Below are 16,331 nucleotides of genomic sequence, written 5' to 3'. Positions count from 1 at the left end.
GATTCGAACCCGGATTACAATTTTCCATTTGTGAGTATTGCTACAGCGGATTTGTTGACAACACGAAGAGATATAATTTATATAAAGGGCACTGTACATTTATTAGCTTTTCTGCTACTAAAATCGGATAAATCCCAAGATTTTAGACTCGTCTTTTTGAAGCTCTTGCTGTGTGCAAAATAAAACATAAGCAACTTCCAAGCTCTCTCAGCCTGCAACTTTCTCACATTCAAATTCTAGCTCAAAAATTCTCAGCCAGGTTCGCTTAGCTCTTCGTTATCTATCTTTTCGTGATTTCATTATTGTTTTTTTCTTTTTTTGCATTTATTATTTTCTCGTTCCTTCCTCTATCTGTTGAAGTTTGTTTCCCCCATTAAAAACCGTTTGGTGGCTGAGGAGAGTAGAATTTCAAGATATTCTTTTTAAGTTGTCAATTATAGTTTATCATGATACACAGAGATATGTCAGTTTATTCTAGCCCAGCTTATCGTTTGTTTTTTGGTCCTTCTTTTACCCTTAAAATTGTATCAGTTTGTCATGAAAGATACAACAATTAGAGGGAACAAAAACAGATAAAACTCAGAATTTAGCTAACTGAAATACTAGAAAGGTGGAAACTTGGCGAGTTAATGAAGACCCAAATGGTTATTCATTCTTATCTGATATATCAATTTGTGTTTTGTTCATGTAGGTCAATGTGGTATGCTGTCTCTGCCCCAAACTGTTGCATATCATATCCAAGAAGACCTTGTAGCCCTCGTTTTCTAAGAAAGTGTTCAGTTCCAACGAGTTTTTGTGTGCAAGCTTCCTTGCCGGAGAATAACAATGGTGCTAAAGTGGAGTACACTCCTTGGCTGATTGTTGGATTGGGTAACCCTGGCAATAAGTACCATGGCACCAGGCACAATGTAATATTATTGCACTAACTTAATTCTTTTGGTTGAATTTTTTTTTCGATGCCTATTTTTCATAAGGGTTTTCTTTTCATACCAGATTGGTTTTGAGATGATTGACAGTATAGCTAAAACGCAAGGTGTTGTGATGAATACCATTCAGTCAAAGGCCTTGGTCGGAATAGGTGGGTCTTCAGTTGTATTTTAATTGCTTGCATCCTAGTTTTCTATTTCCATATTCTCATGAGTTTTGGTGTTCATTCAGACTTGTGTGATCAGTACAGGTTCCATTGGAGAGGTACCGATTTTGTTGGCGAAGCCTCAAGCCTACATGAATTACAGTGGGGAATCGGTTTGTTCTCATCATATCTGTTTGCTTTGTTGTTTGAATTTAGGCTCGCATAAATGTTCTCTACATAATACCTATGATAATTTCCTATTAGTGATTACATGGCATACCATTAGAGTGAGAATCTATTACTTGAATCTCTGTTACACTTGATGAAAGTGTTCAAGGAAACTTGAAAATGATCCCTCATTTAGTATTATTATTCCTATTTTCCTCAAAGCCATAATAGGTCATTGATGGAAGAGCCGTATGCTCAAGAAATACCATTTAATTCCCAGGGATGTGTAAAAGTAATAATGACTAATTAGCTCCATAGTGTTCTATTCCGAAAATGATTACAATCGTTAGCATCCGCTCACAGAGTTTAACGTGGCTATGAACTAAGCGGTGCTCATTTTATGGCAACAATCACAAATCTTTCCATGTTTGAAATTTTCAAATCATATGTTTAGTCATGGACAACTTGTGGTGCATAGTCGGATGATTAATTGAATTTTCTAGCTGAATAAACCTTATGTATAAGTTAACATTGTGATCAATTGATAGTTGGCAAAGTGGAATAATGTGACAATGTGATTTGCCAATTTCCATCAATACTCTGCTTTATTTTTTTGTTAAAGGATGCTCTTACATAATCCATGAGCATTATTGTATACCTCTACTTTCCTTTAGTTGAATAAAGGGTGTGAATGTGATTTTGCTACCTGGAGATGGAATTTTCTGTCACTTATTCTCCTTTTGTTATTCTTAAGGTTGGACCACTTGCGGCATATTATCAAGTACCCCTACGTCATATTTTACTGGTATGTATTTTTATTTCTTGATGTAGGCTTTACAAGATAAAAAATGCCTTTCTTCAAAATAGCCATCAAGTTCTGTCACATTACATTTATCAGAGACATGAACTTTTTTGTAGGTTTATGATGAGATGAGCTTACCAAATGGTGTTCTGAGGATTCAGCCAAAAGGAGGACATGGATATCACAATGGGTATGTTTGAATATTACTATTGAACAGAATTCACGTGAACATTTATCAATCACTTTCCTATGTTTTTGAAGAAATATGTTTTAATACAAATCTTGTTTATCTAACTAATCTCTGATTTAGATTTGAGCATTGTTTAGCAAGTTTATTTTCCACAGTATGTTCTAATTGATGTCTGTCAAGGGCTGCTAAATTAACTGCATGTTTTCCTTCCTAAAGTCTTAAAGTCATATTGTTTCTCTTTTTTTATTTTTGCAATCTGTACCCTTGAAGACACATTTACATGTGTGATCCTTTCTGTATAGCCCTCTGGTTCTATGCTGTCAATTAGAGTTGTATTAGTAGTGATGTCATGAGTAGAAGTAAAGCAAGGGGTTTGGGGTTCTTCTTACTGTTGGCTGAGTAGAGAGTGAATCGGAGAAGAAACTACTTTTCATATATATTTTTTCTTATCTAAAGATTCTGAACTAGAAATTAAAGAAACAACTGGTTCTTGAATGGAAATTTTGAATTATGTTTTCTTTCCCTGATTCTCAACGTTTGGTTTACCCAGGAAGAAAGGAAAAGAAAAGAAAATGGTTGAATTCTATTACTTTCCAGTACATTGTTTAACAATAAGAGTAGAAAAGAGAAGACAATATGAGAAAATATTTGTCTCTTAAAATTTGTCCACCAAATAGGTGAGGTTTGAAAATAAAGTTGACTCACAGTGATAAAAGTTACCAAAAGTAAGGGTGGGCATCATACTGTCAAATCAAACAACCCTGCCAATCCTGCCCAATATGACTGGGTTTTGTCAATCAGATTCAGTTTGTATTGGTTTAGAGTAAAAGTCCAATTTATTTAGGAGTTGTTGCAACTTCATCTGTTTTTCCGCTCGGGCACATCAATCCAACCTGACTGTATAACCTATTATTTCTGAAGTGTTAGTGTGGAGAATCAATGTTGCAGTGGGTGCAGGGTAAATGTATGGTTTGAGGAGGCAGAAAAGCTATAAATAGAACTACTTATGGTTGGTATGGGGCTGTGAAAGGTACTTCAAGAAATATTGTTTTGGCTAGTTTGTGAGTGTGGTTTGGAAGGGTTTATTCATATAGTTATCAATGTACATGTTTGTTGGTTAAGAATAGTGGTGAATGCAGCTGGTTATCATTTGAAGTGAATGAAAAGAAGCACATAAATGTAATACGAAGAAACCAACATAACCGAGAAGGTTGAAGAGGAGCAAAACAAATCGAGAACATATATAATGTCACACAAAAGGACAAATTTGCGCGATAAGTTTCAATACCATAACATTTAACAAAAATGAGTTCCAACTCTTTTTTATAATCCAGAAACCCCAGTTAAAATTAATTCGATCTGTACATTATTGAAAAGGTATTGGCTTTTGACCTCTAGTTGAACCCCTACAGAGAGGAGGGATTTCATGGAAGGGAGGACTGCTCCCCCTTGTGTGGTCCAACATTGGGGGAAACAAAAGGAAAAATACTGCAAACAGTCTTAATATCATTGCCTTTTAACATGTTCATGAAAAATTCTGCTACCTCTACTCCATATCAGGCAATACGAAATTGGTTGAAAAACTTGCCTGCTTTTCCTCACTTCTCTCATCTCAAATTGTTCATAATTGTTTTCTTGTTACAGTGTGAAGAGTGTAATGGGCCATCTGGACGGTTGCCGCGAATTTCCTCGGTTGTGTATAGGTTTGTTTCTTGAGTACTATTTTTTGCAATAATTAGGTTTGTCTCAACCCGAAGTTCTATGCTTGCCTTAATTGGAAAATAAAAGGAGGAAAAATATGTTTGCAGGTATTGGAAATCCGCCTGGAACTATGGACATGAAAGCCTATCTTCTACAGAGGTTCAGTACAGTAGAGAGACATCAGGTATGTGAGGTCTCAACATTTTGATGTGGTTGCACATGATTAGCTGAGTTCTGATAAAAAAATATATTCTCTGCCTCTAGTTGGTTTTTGGTGTGTTGTCTGAGCTCTGTTTTTGACATGCCATTACACATTTGCCCTGGTGACTATGAATAATGAGCAAAACAAACATTTGGTTGGGCCCGACGTATCGATATCATGTATAATCACGAGCTCCGTGTTGCCTGAGCTCAGTTGCATGAATACAAAATTCCTCTAAAATCATGAATACTCAACTTTTAGTGATGCAGGCTAAACTTTTTGAAGGACTTGTAAAATAAAACTAAAAGAGTTGACGGTTTTAGTCATTCAAAATGGTTCTGACCCCTGGTCTCTCTGGAAATTCTTTGATAACTGTATTGGTCCCCAAAGAATCGCTTGCATGCATGCCATAACACACAATTACGGTGCCTATTCATTTCAGTGGGTGTGAATTTGAACCCGTAATATCTTAATTGTGACTGTTATCTGTCATCTGGACAGATTGATGCAGCACTGGATCAAGGGGTTGAGGCTGTAAGAACCCTGGTGCTGAATGGATTTGACCAGAGTATCACTAGTTTTAATTTGAGGCAGAAATACAAATATCACAAAGTGTAATTTGGGCAAAGGAGTAAGTTGCTCATAGAGCATTTCTGATGTATCCATTGTCACTCTTCCTTTGTACTAGTCTTCCTTTTGAACGAAGCTACTTTTACCAAAAACAAAGCTGATTTATAACAAGCTGGATATCTTGATCTCTATACTTTGCTTCATGATCTACATATCAAATGTGTTTTTTTATTACAAGCAATAGTTTAAATTACAGGGAGAGGGGGGTTTCTCTCATACACACTACACGGTACCATGAGAGTTCGAACCTAAGACCACTAGTCTACAAGTCCTCTGGACTAGATCTCGTTGGCATCTACATATTAAATGTTAAGTTATGATAATTGCAGTGTTAATGTGGATCAGTCTATGGAATGAAGCTGCTAATTGGGTTGAAAATTTAATAGAAATTTGATTATACCATATCAGACTGAATAGATTGAGGAATTGAAAATTACCCTAAATGCCATCAATCCCATATAATGAAATCCCCAAGTGAAGATGTTACTACCAAATTTAAACTATCCAAACAGGCTCATGTTTAAAGCTCAACATTATACTCACAGTAAAAACAGTTTCTTATTTTTATTGTTGTGAAATTTGACACAATGGGTTAAATTTATGATTAATTTTACCCGATCCTTTATGCATTCCTTCTAATTTTGTCACATAGAGGCAGACCTCCAAGTGGAAGACTTTGAAATGGCCGCCTTTGTTTAGAAGCTTTGTCAATTACACAACAAAAATGTCCTTTAATATAAAAACCTCTCTTTTTCGGAGTCGTGGCACCTTCCGAAAAGTCTCTTTTGGACAAATCTTCCGTAAAATCTAATAAAAAATGCTAGTTATTTGTCTTTTTTATTCAGTTTGTACCACGTGTATTCTATTCACACGAAAATTTATGTATTTAATGTAAAATATTAATATTTTGCTTGTAAAGAGAGTAAATTTTTTTTGAACACATAAATTTATGTGTGAGTGGAATATACGTGACATAAACCAGAATTAGGAAGACAAAAAGAAGAAGTTAACTAGCATTCTTTAAGAAGAAAAAATTTGTGGAAGGTAAAAAAGAGGAAGGCAAGAAAAAAAGGTAACTAGCATTATTTAAGAAAATAAATTGTAAGGTAAAAGGGGAAGGTAAGAGGAGAAGTAACTAGTACTCTTTTTAAAATAATTAAAAAAAAAAATTTGATACTAGAAAGTCAGATGAGATGATCTCTTTGACCCCCAAAAAAAAAAACAGGGAGATCAGACGGCTCTGAAGAACCATCATGAAAATACCAGTCAGATCAGGCAGTTGATATGGAATCCAAAGTGATTCAATATCCTTTTTTATTTTTAAAAAGGGACCGACTTAAAATCAGAACGTTGGACTTGGAAGCAAGAAAAAGGGGAACAAGGGAGCAAAAAGGCTTAAATAGTCTCCGTCTCTTTCCTATTTTCGACCGTTGGAATCCAAAATCTTTAATCTTTAATTGCAAAGTAAGTAAAAGCGCAAGAGGAAACTACAGAAGCCATTATTAAATCCACCAAAATCCAAGATATCTGCACACAGCGCGACCTCAAATTCATCAACAATGGCAGCGACTAACGGCTCTCTGCAACAAACCCATCATCAACCAAACCCTGCTTTCCAATATCTCTTCCAAGCCCTCGACCCCATCTCCCTCATTCTCTCCCAGAACCCACAACCAGACCAAGAGCCAGTCCCTCTGCGGCTCATCACAGAGAGCATCATGGAGAGAGGACCCAGATACAAAGCCTACGCGGAGCTCAGAGAAGCAAAGCTGCGAAGGAAGCATCTGAGGCCGGAAGAGGCCGAAGAACCCGAATTGAAACCGAGCCCGTTGAAGAAACAAGTCAAATTTCAGACCAATACGACCAAATCGCGTAAAGGGTCCTCTGCTGTGGCTCAATCAGTGCCTGATTTCTCCGCTGTGTTGAGAAAAGAGAACCGCAAGCCACCAACAAGGCTTCCGTCGACGCTTGAGATGACCCCGCCGGCGAAGTCCTGGTCGAAAGCGAATGGGGTTTTGTCCAATTCGAGAGGGAGTAAGTCGGCGAGCGCAGGGGAGAAGAGGTACAACAATGGTGGAGGGTTGATGGCAAGGAAGAGCTATGCGAGTATGGAGGAATTGAAGGGTTTGTCTTCTGCTGCTGCTAATGCTATTAGTGGCGAAAACAGGGGAGGGAGGAATGGGAATGGCAGAGCAATTCCCAAGACTGTTTTGGGGTACAGGCAGTTTTGATTTTCAAAGTTTGCTGCTTTGCTGCCTAATCTTTTTTTTTTTATTACTATTTTTTCGTAACTTTGAGTTCATTCTTATTTTTCATAATATGAATTCTTTTGGTTCATGGTTTGCCTGAGTGATTGATTACCACTGAGAATTCTTTTGGGTTTTTTTGATGGATTGTAAAGCTCTTTTGATGTAACTAACTAGTATATGAGTTTGAGAGTTTTAGTATATGATTCTTTTACTAAGTTTTGCAAATTCTGTTCCAACTGAAGATGATCATCGAGTCAGAGTGGGTGCAAATTCTTTTGTTTGCCTGAGAATTTGATGGATTGTAAAGCTCTGGATGTAACTAGTATTTGGGTTTGAGAATTTAAAAGGAATATGCTATAAATTGTTTCAACTCTTGGATGTATTTGGCATCATGCCCCCATGTCATAAATCTTTCATTCTTTAGCCAATTTCAAAATTTTCCCCTTTTGATTTTGATGTCAATAAAAATGCTTAATTTACCAACTCGTTTTTTTTTATACTAATTACCACAAATTGTGTCTGATTTAAGATGATCATCAACTCAGAGTGGTACAAATTTGATTATCTTTCCACATTACACCAATTGCAGAAAAAAGAAAAAGAAAAAAAACTACAGAATACACAGCATCAACCCCAAAGGAGGCAGACCTGAGGCAAGAACACAGAATTTTTGTTTCAAACTGTTTTGCATATTTTAAGACCAATCACATTCAAGAAACAAAATATACCCACAATGCTCATCCACAGCATCCAATAACTTAATATTGAACTAAACCTTCCATTGATTTGTACAAAAGAATACAATTTTTGCTTGGTTTAACAAACATGCATGTAGCATGGCTGATATTAGGAACTCAAAAACGGTCAGGCTACATGAAATTCACAAGGAACCCAGCCTGCACTCACGGAGATCTACCACAACTTCGTTAACCAGACTTTGAAGAATGTCCCCGTCAATTTCAGAACCTGCCTCAAATGCTTCAATATTGAAATCAGTCCACTTCCCCAGGGCATGATTCATATCCCATTCTATCATCTCATCAGGAATCATTCCAGCCAAATCTGTCCACTTTTGCATCTCGTCTTCAACCTCTTGAATCATCAACTTACGGTTCATGCATAAAGGCAATTTCTCCCAAAATCTGAATCCGGAGTTACAGTATCGACCATATTTTGAGTCTAAATGCTCTATGACACAATCAAAAAGGAACTCGCTGATTTTAGTTCCCTCTTTGGTGTCCCCAAAACTACTTAACACATCGAAAATTTTCATCATGCTGCTGGCAATAGTTTCCAAGTCAAGAAGCAAGGGACTGATGAAAAGACCTTTCATTACATCCATTTTATGCTGAGTCACATCTCCAAACAATAGTTCAGCTTTCAAGATAACTTCATTTGCATGGGTTAGCTTGTCTCCTCTCAATCTTTCCCCACCAGCATTGATGCTATGTAATATCCTAGATACATTATTGACAAGGGCAGTCATCATCTCACTACCAGTCTTCTTTCTGTCCACTGAAGTGGCAGAGTCTATCAAATCACCATAATGTCCCAGTTGCAACGCATCATCAGAGTAATCCATAAAGTGAGGGTTGAAGGATCTATGCCCTGGAACCAGAAGCATGAAAAATATGTAAATCACATTTGGAGGATCTTATCAGATTGAAAAAAGAAATCACATTTAGAGGGTTAAAGGACATCTATAGACAGTAGAAATTATGTAGCAGATTTTAGCAAAGTAAATTATGTATCTGTTTTTGCCTTGCAATTTCTACTATTATTCAAGTACTCTACCTGAGCTATCATCCAGACTACTAGAAGAAAATGAAGCTTCAAGAACAGACCCAGGGCTCAGACTATCACCATGATGAAAGATTCCAACTGACCTATCTGTCTTTCTTTGAGCCTGAGGAGTAACACGACATGTGTCAAGAAATGAGTCCAGAAATGTGTACCAGAGCACCATTTTGTCAAACACAAGACAAATCCGAAGTTAATAAAAACAACAAAAGTAATATGTGCAAGTTAGCCACAACACAGGCAAGTTAACAGAGATTGACAATAATTCCCATTTTCCAACAGAACACAATGATGGGAATAAAGGACAATATAAACAACTAAATTTGCATGACAATGCTAATCGAGCATTAACATCTAAGACATTTAAGCAGATACTTTAAGAGATATGGCTTCAGGCGAAGCAAATAACATGTTAAATGTTTTTCACCCTCACCAGTTGATCAACAACACAGGTGCAAAACCTCAAACTCCAGCCGGGGTTTGGAGTCCCACAGTCCATTAACCTCTATCCCAGGGCCATTTCACATTAATTCTTTCCTCATTTTGCACAGATTGGTCTTACCTCTGACATCACACCTCCACTAAACAAGTTCATTTCCTGTTCTTTTTCCATGACAGACTCAATTCATCCTTTATTCTTATAGAAAACTTGATTTCAATAAAATACTCAAAAAGCTAGTCTCTACCTCGTCCATCTCACTCTAATAACCTTATGGGAAATGATAAGATAGTTTTGATTGGAGAATTGAGTTGATTGGCTATGAAGCACATATACTACAAAAGTTTCAGGCATGGAGTATCCAATCCAATACTAATAGGCCCCCATACTAAGAGATATGGAGGGGTTATGTTAAAATAACTTTTTTAAAGAAAAAAAACAAGAATATCCATGAGAGATGTATTCGCCCACTCTGATTGACAGGTAATGTGTCACATCAGATATTACTATAATTAACCTAGTACTGTCTGTTCCATATTGAGAGCTACAATCGTACATCTAAGACGCAATTCCTAAACCCCATCATATTAGAAAAATACTATAACCAAATAGTTTTAATCATAATATGAGAAATGGGCCAACAAAGCAGTTATCAAATACAGAAACAATGAAATCTAAAACCATAATAGTGAAGTTATTTTCTATTTAAGGTCCTCTGGTTTCATTACGATGTCAGTAAAACCCGAAATTTAGAAACACTGTTCTCTCAAAATAGTCAAATATATTCTAAGCAGTTCAGTAGTCACACTTTCAACATATGATTTTTGGTATAAACAGTTGTTACAGTTGGGATTATGTCAATAAAAACAACAAAGAGAACTTACAGGTGATGCTATATCTGCACTGGCCATGTGTCCATCATGAAAAAGAGAATGATCGGCAGTCAAGGTAGATATTAGCTCTTGAAGAATCATAGCAGTGGACCTCTTGGATGAAGCACCTGCTGCCAAGTCATCATCTTCTTGACAAGCAAGCTCTCTAAATTTTTGTTCCAGAAAGGCACCAATAGCATCTCCACTCAAGGACAATGGTTTTTGGAAAGATGGCTTTGTGCCATTGTCCATGCTTGGACCATCCATTTGTGTGGGGATTCCAGTCTTGGTCCTGATAGGGGAATTAAATGTGAATGAAATAACATCAGTGTCCTTATTTCCATTAGCTCTGTTACCTTCTCTCTGACCGGGTAATTTACTCTTAGGAGAAGTGGTGTTCATCAAGCGAGCACCATTTCCTAATCCTTTTCGAGTTGGCACATCAAACTGATAATTCACTTGTCTTGTGGAAGTTGAACTAACAAAACCACTACTTTCAACTTGGCCACTAACATTGATCATTCTCCTCTTCCGTATTGTGGTCCTAAGCTGTGATGGGTAATCATCTTTCCCAGTAAAAGCTTTCCTCTCTGTGTCAAACTTAGAATCGTTTGCTTTGGTAGGCACCCTTGGTTGGGCGCGACCGCTCAGATTCCGGTTCAAGGCAACGAAGTCTTTGGTCTCTCTGACAGCATTTGCAGCCGATGAGGCTCTTCTGCTATCAAGATTATTTAGTTTTGATCTAGGTGGAATTCTTTCCCTTCCTAGTGACATACGATGCTGCATCTGAGACCTGTTCTTTAAGGTAATAGAAGATGCCTCTTCACTCTGAGGCTTGCATGGTTGACTTGACAACTGCCATGAAGCTTGACCTTCGGGAGGAATAGACTTCCTTTCTGTAACAGGTTCACCAAGGGATCGCATTCCCTTTTGACCAGAAACTGATACTGGTTGGTTTCGAGTTCCCTGAAAAATTGCATCCTTTTCTTGCCCAAAGGAGGACATGGATGACCTGGGCTTATTTTGTTCCGCTGCCAGCGAAGAGCCATTGACAATATTTGAAGCCAAGGATGGGAAAGCAGGTTGTTGTTCCTCCACTTTTGATCTTAAATCCACAACATCTACTAAATTACCACAGCTTTTGCAAGAAGTCTGGCTCATCAGAGAATTGGATGCACCAACATTATAACATGCTTGGCTAGAAATCTCTGGTGATTGAACTGTTGTTCCATCTGCCAAAACCTCATCCACAGAAGGATAATCAAAAGAACTTGAGTAAGTGATGGCACATTTTGCTCTATTTGTAGACTGCAGTCCAGGTTCCAAAATTCTAGTAGCAGCATCAATCAACCGAGAGGTTCGGGAAGCATTCTTCCCAGAGGGGATCCTCGGACTCTTCGCTGGGGAAGCAAGCTTTGGGTGATGTTTTCTCGAGCGTGACAAAACACTCTTAATTTGAAGTGCCTCAGCTCCAAACCTAGTCACTGCCCTTTTCTCATACGGTCCCATTTTCTGCAGCTTCTGAGGCCTTGATTCAGACTTTGCATTTCCTGTCTCCAAATTCAATTCTGCTCTATCAGAACCACTATGATTATCCAAAAATGTCTTCTCTCCACTGTCACAAGCATCAGTAAATGAAGCTTTCTTGGGGTTCTCACGTGCGGCAGGCATGGATTCAAGACCCATAAGCCTAGCAACCAAACTTGGAGCTCGCAGTTCATGCTTGTGCTCAAAATCAACGCTGCGATTCACATTTTTCTTCACATTTGGGAAACCCCCACTGTTTTCATCAGCAATCTATCATTCAAACACACACAACATGCCGAACAACAAATAGTGTTAAAACAATCAAACCCACCAAGAAAAGTACAAGAAATGCAAGAATCTAAATCTACAAGTGAACATATAGGCTTACCAAATGAAGCTTGGAATTGGGCATCTTCTCATCTCTAAACTTCTTAGAAACTTGTTTTGCACGAGCTGATACATATCAAAATAACACAAAAACGTCATCAAACATATTTTTCTTTTTCCTTTTTTATTAGACAACAGTTAAAAGTGAAGCTTCTAAAGAAGAGAAATGCAGTTTTATGTGATGGAAAAAGACTAACATGGAGGAAGCAATTTCTTGGAGAAGAGCTTCTTCTTGGCGAACCTGCGGTTCCAATCGAAGAGCTGGAAGAAAATGCCAACACAACCACCAGGCCTATGCGTCTTCTTCTCTGCTATTGCCAAAGACGACCCCGTTTTCCCTGTACTATCATTCATTTTCTTCTCCACCACAAAACAACACCTCAAAATCGTTCTTTCAAAGCGAAAACTCCAACCTCTAGCCAAAGTCGAGAGCTTGTGAACCCAGAAACTCAAATCTTCATGAACTCTACCAAACCTAGTTCCCCATTTTCAATGCAAGCCAAAAAAAAAACCATTTTATTACACCCCATTTCACCAAAAAGCAATCACATTTCCTCCAAACCCCCAATTTTTCATTCCAGAAATACCAAAACCAAAGACCCAAAAACACATAAGAAAAACAAGAAACCCAGAGGAGGAATTAATGTCCGTACAATAATTGGACCCCTTAAGCGAGTAAAGAACAAAAAGTCACAGCAACAAGTGTCCGCAAAATAAAAATGCAGAGCCACGAAAGCAACGTTTCACAGCAAGACGACGACGTACAATAAAAATGTATCCCTTTTTCTACACATCTGCACGCAATGAGCAGAGAAAAGAAATTGAATCTGAAGAAATTCAGATTGACGGTGATGATGATGATGCTGAAGATGTAATAACGATCACGAAAAGCGCCGAGGAAAAAAGAACCATACATACGACACATCGTCTGCTGTGAACCCCGAGAGATCGAAAGCAACATGGAGCTCGAGAAGGCTCCTCCTCTGCCATTATTCTCAAAGGATTCCAAAAGCCCTTTCTTTTTCTGCTGGCTCACAGTCTCTTCTCTGCAAAAGACGCGTTGGCTTGTCAGTGACAGTGGCGTGTGCGTAGGCTAAGCAGAGGACGACAACAGTGTACACCCCAAGCGCACTGTAGAGTGCAGGGGTGGTCAACACCACAGAGAGCGCGAATAGTAAAATATTGCTCAAGTTTTGGGGGTTAGAATAAAATATTGTCATTGTTTGGGGGGTTGTTTGTTGGGGAATAGGGACAAAATTGGAAATAGAAAATCCGAGATATCGTTGGGTCTACGTCTGTCTGCTGCTATCTTGCGCCCTAGCGAGGACTGCAAGCCCGTGTTTTCAACTTTTCAAACATCGATACTCTCACTACACTTCACCATACTCGCCACCCAAAATGTCAAGTCGTACTCGCCGCAGGATAATGTCAAAATGGTATCCTGAAAGGATATGACTTGTGAGCAATTTTCAAGTTTCAACCAAGCATGTTTTTTATATGGTCGAAACCAAGCCTGCTACTATTCATAATTTCAAGTTTCAACCATAAATATAATTAGTTTCATTTTAAACCATACCAGATCAGTGACCAATTTATCCCCCAAGTTATTCATTTAATTTTCAAACTCAAAAGCGTATTAGTGACCCCTCATCTAGTGTTGGGAGAGCTCTCAAATTCAAATCCTCTTAATTCCGATTGATAATTACAAAAAGATTTTTAAGTCACCAATTTCTCTCGCCTCCCATCTCTTGAACAAACTCTAGATCCCAATTTTCCCTTCCTACAATCCGAAAACTTTACAACCCCACCAAAGAAAACACCCAACCTTTCCCTTTCTCTTTGTTTGTTTTTCTCAAAGATTAGTGTCCACAAAAAATTTCTAAAAATTCAAAAACAAAGAGCCATGCCATTATTTTTCATATTGAGTTCTTGTCTTAGCACCAGATTGATAGAAAGAACGTGATTGATATAAGTGGAGGTAGGGCATGCTCTCCTTACAATTCCTAATTTATTTTCTCTTTGAAGTGACCCTCTTTATCTAATTTTTCCCTCTCTTGAAAATTGCATTCAGAGAAAAGGAATTCAAGTTATAATGATGAAAGATTTGAAGATTTCCACCTATGTTGCACGGATATGGATATGGGTGCGCTAATACGGCAAATTTTTAAAAATTAGGATATGAGTACAGCACCAATACAACAATTAAAATAATATAAATAGAAAAATTGATATTTCATCTATCATGTTATAAATATCCATCATAAGTTCAATGCATAAAACAAAACACAAAATACAAGTCTCGATAGGATTGTTCAATTCTAAAAACAAGCAACATAAAATAAATTAGAACATTGAGAAACAACTTTCCAAATCTTTAACATAATTCATCATTGTCATCACCGGTAAATAAGATAGCCTCTAATTCCGGTTCATCAAGAGAGATGTTTGCAATCTCAAGCACTCCGACATTGTCCATATCCATGAAATCAAATGCATCCTCTCCAACATCCCCCATATGAGTTTCACCTTCCTTATATTCGGGTTTTCACCTTACGAAGAATGTTGTGCATAAAAACTATTCGGCTCTTTGTGGTGTTATCTTGTTCCTCCTAATAGAGTGAATGAAGTTATATGTGCTCCAATTTTTTTTCACAACATGAGAAGGAACAAAGATGTCCAAGTAGCTTCAAGGCTATGGTTTGGAGGTTTGGTGTAGAAAAGACGCTACTCCTCATTGATATGATTCTTCGCTCCACTTCATTAGAAAAGAATATCTCAATACATTTTTTTCTCTCTCTTGTAATCTCAATATCATTGTGTGGAGGAACACGATAGAAGTCATATCAAGCCATTCCTTGCAATATATACCAAATTGTAGATAGTAAGAATGCAAAATTATAATGATAAAGACAAACTTCAATTTATTAATGAAATAGACTTACTTAGGATTTAAAGAGTGTGCCAAGCAATGGAGTGGTGTGGTACTCTTAGTCCATCGCTCCACCAAAATTTCAAGCCCCACATCAAAGAACTTTGACTCTTGAGTAGGTTGGTTGAGCTCCTTATGATAAATAGTTGTCTTCATTTTCTCAAACATACTATTCCACCACTCATAAACCAAGTGAAGACAAGGCATATCCGTGTCACTCAACCTAAGCATCTCATATATCAGAGAACTAAAGCTAAGAATGTAATCAATGTCAGCCCAAAAGAAATCATCCAATATTTTCTCCTTCACCGTTCTTGCTTTTGCTACATCATATTCTTTATACATGTCTCATTATTCACTAATGCTCCAAGCCTTGTTTCACTTGCTTAAATCATTTAAGAATCACAATTGTATAAGCAAAGCGTGTCTCCGCAATGGAGAGAAACTTTAACTTACAATGCTCATTATACATAGACAACCTCATATTATGGTCCATAATAAAGTTTTTAATAAACCAAGCATCACTAGAGATTGTTGAAATCCAACCACATTGCTCATAAACTCCTTCATTTCTTGGAGATGGTAAGCATATGTTCTTTAAAGCAATATTGAGGGTATGAATTACGCATGGTCTCCAAAAAATGTGTCTAATCTTTGTCATGCCCTCTTCATTGGTTTTAAACACTCCTCAATGTTACTCTTCTCTTTTTAGAGAAGTGTAGTTCTCAACATGTTGTAACAGAAGGGAAGGTAACCTGGAAGTGTTTTATGACAAGCAATCCTAAAGGCATTCGTGTAATGGGCGTTTCTTGGAAATTGAAATGACAACTCGGCCGTATGAAATATTCTTGAAATCTCACTATCTAACTGTTCTCTAAGATTATTGTTCAAAGCTTTCTCAACATGATTTGTCTTCCTCTTCTTTGAGTCGCTAGTACTTGTGTCACACCAAATAGAAATCAAACAAGAAGCATTACCACTACATAAACTGTCTCGGTTTGAAGTCTTCAAGGTGGGTAAAGGAACATCACTAGGTAAAAAATCATTTCACTCTCGACTCCGATTCTTCTACTTCTCTCTCCATCTCTATTAAATGAGCATTTGTAACTTTAGAGCAACAAACAATTCCATACCCTTTAATTTTCAACAAATGAGCCTCAACTCTAGATTATGATCCTTTGACAACAGTTGCATAGAAATGAAGTATTGCCACCGGCTTTTCCATCCTTTACAAGCTTTGTGACATATTTCCATAATGGAAAATGGTCATTCTACAAATTAGCATCATTGTTATTAGTAGTATTCCCACCACCATAACTATTGCCCTCATCCCCCACACATATCAAGAGATGTGATACCTCCC

At 37.5% G+C, this 16,331-nt stretch overlaps 3 protein-coding genes across 3 annotated transcripts; 2 read left to right on the top strand and 1 right to left on the bottom strand.

The window, feature by feature from the left end:
* Positions 1-119: 119 nt before the first annotated feature.
* LOC117623256 (chloroplastic group IIB intron splicing facilitator CRS2-B, chloroplastic) lies at positions 120-4,896 on the top strand. The gene is made up of 9 exons (XM_034354166.1): positions 120-259; positions 692-908; positions 994-1,078; positions 1,178-1,245; positions 1,995-2,045; positions 2,159-2,232; positions 3,877-3,935; positions 4,041-4,117; positions 4,637-4,896. Exons 2-9 carry the CDS (start codon positions 696-698, stop codon positions 4,751-4,753), a joined length of 744 nt encoding a protein of 247 aa, XP_034210057.1. The 5' UTR covers positions 120-259; positions 692-695; the 3' UTR covers positions 4,754-4,896.
* A 1,254-nt stretch (positions 4,897-6,150) lies between these two features.
* Positions 6,151-7,229, top strand: LOC117621252. Its single transcript, XM_034351619.1, has one exon. It carries the CDS (start codon positions 6,325-6,327, stop codon positions 6,994-6,996), a length of 672 nt encoding a protein of 223 aa, XP_034207510.1. The 5' UTR covers positions 6,151-6,324; the 3' UTR covers positions 6,997-7,229.
* Positions 7,230-7,739: 510 nt separating this feature from the next.
* Positions 7,740-13,225, bottom strand: LOC117621251. The gene is made up of 5 exons (XM_034351618.1): positions 12,237-13,225; positions 12,041-12,105; positions 10,138-11,922; positions 8,809-8,920; positions 7,740-8,622 (listed from the first exon to the last, which is right to left on the bottom strand). The coding sequence occupies exons 1-5, from the start codon at positions 12,391-12,393 to the stop codon at positions 7,895-7,897; spliced, it is 2,847 nt and encodes a 948-aa protein (XP_034207509.1). The 5' UTR covers positions 12,394-13,225; the 3' UTR covers positions 7,740-7,894.
* Positions 13,226-16,331: the final 3,106 nt, after the last annotated feature.

The sequence above is a fragment of the Prunus dulcis genome, chromosome 3, assembly GCF_902201215.1.
Source record: "Prunus dulcis chromosome 3, ALMONDv2, whole genome shotgun sequence".
NCBI lineage: Eukaryota > Viridiplantae > Streptophyta > Magnoliopsida > Rosales > Rosaceae > Prunus > Prunus dulcis.
This window is presented reverse-complemented; position numbering and strand designations above follow the sequence as displayed.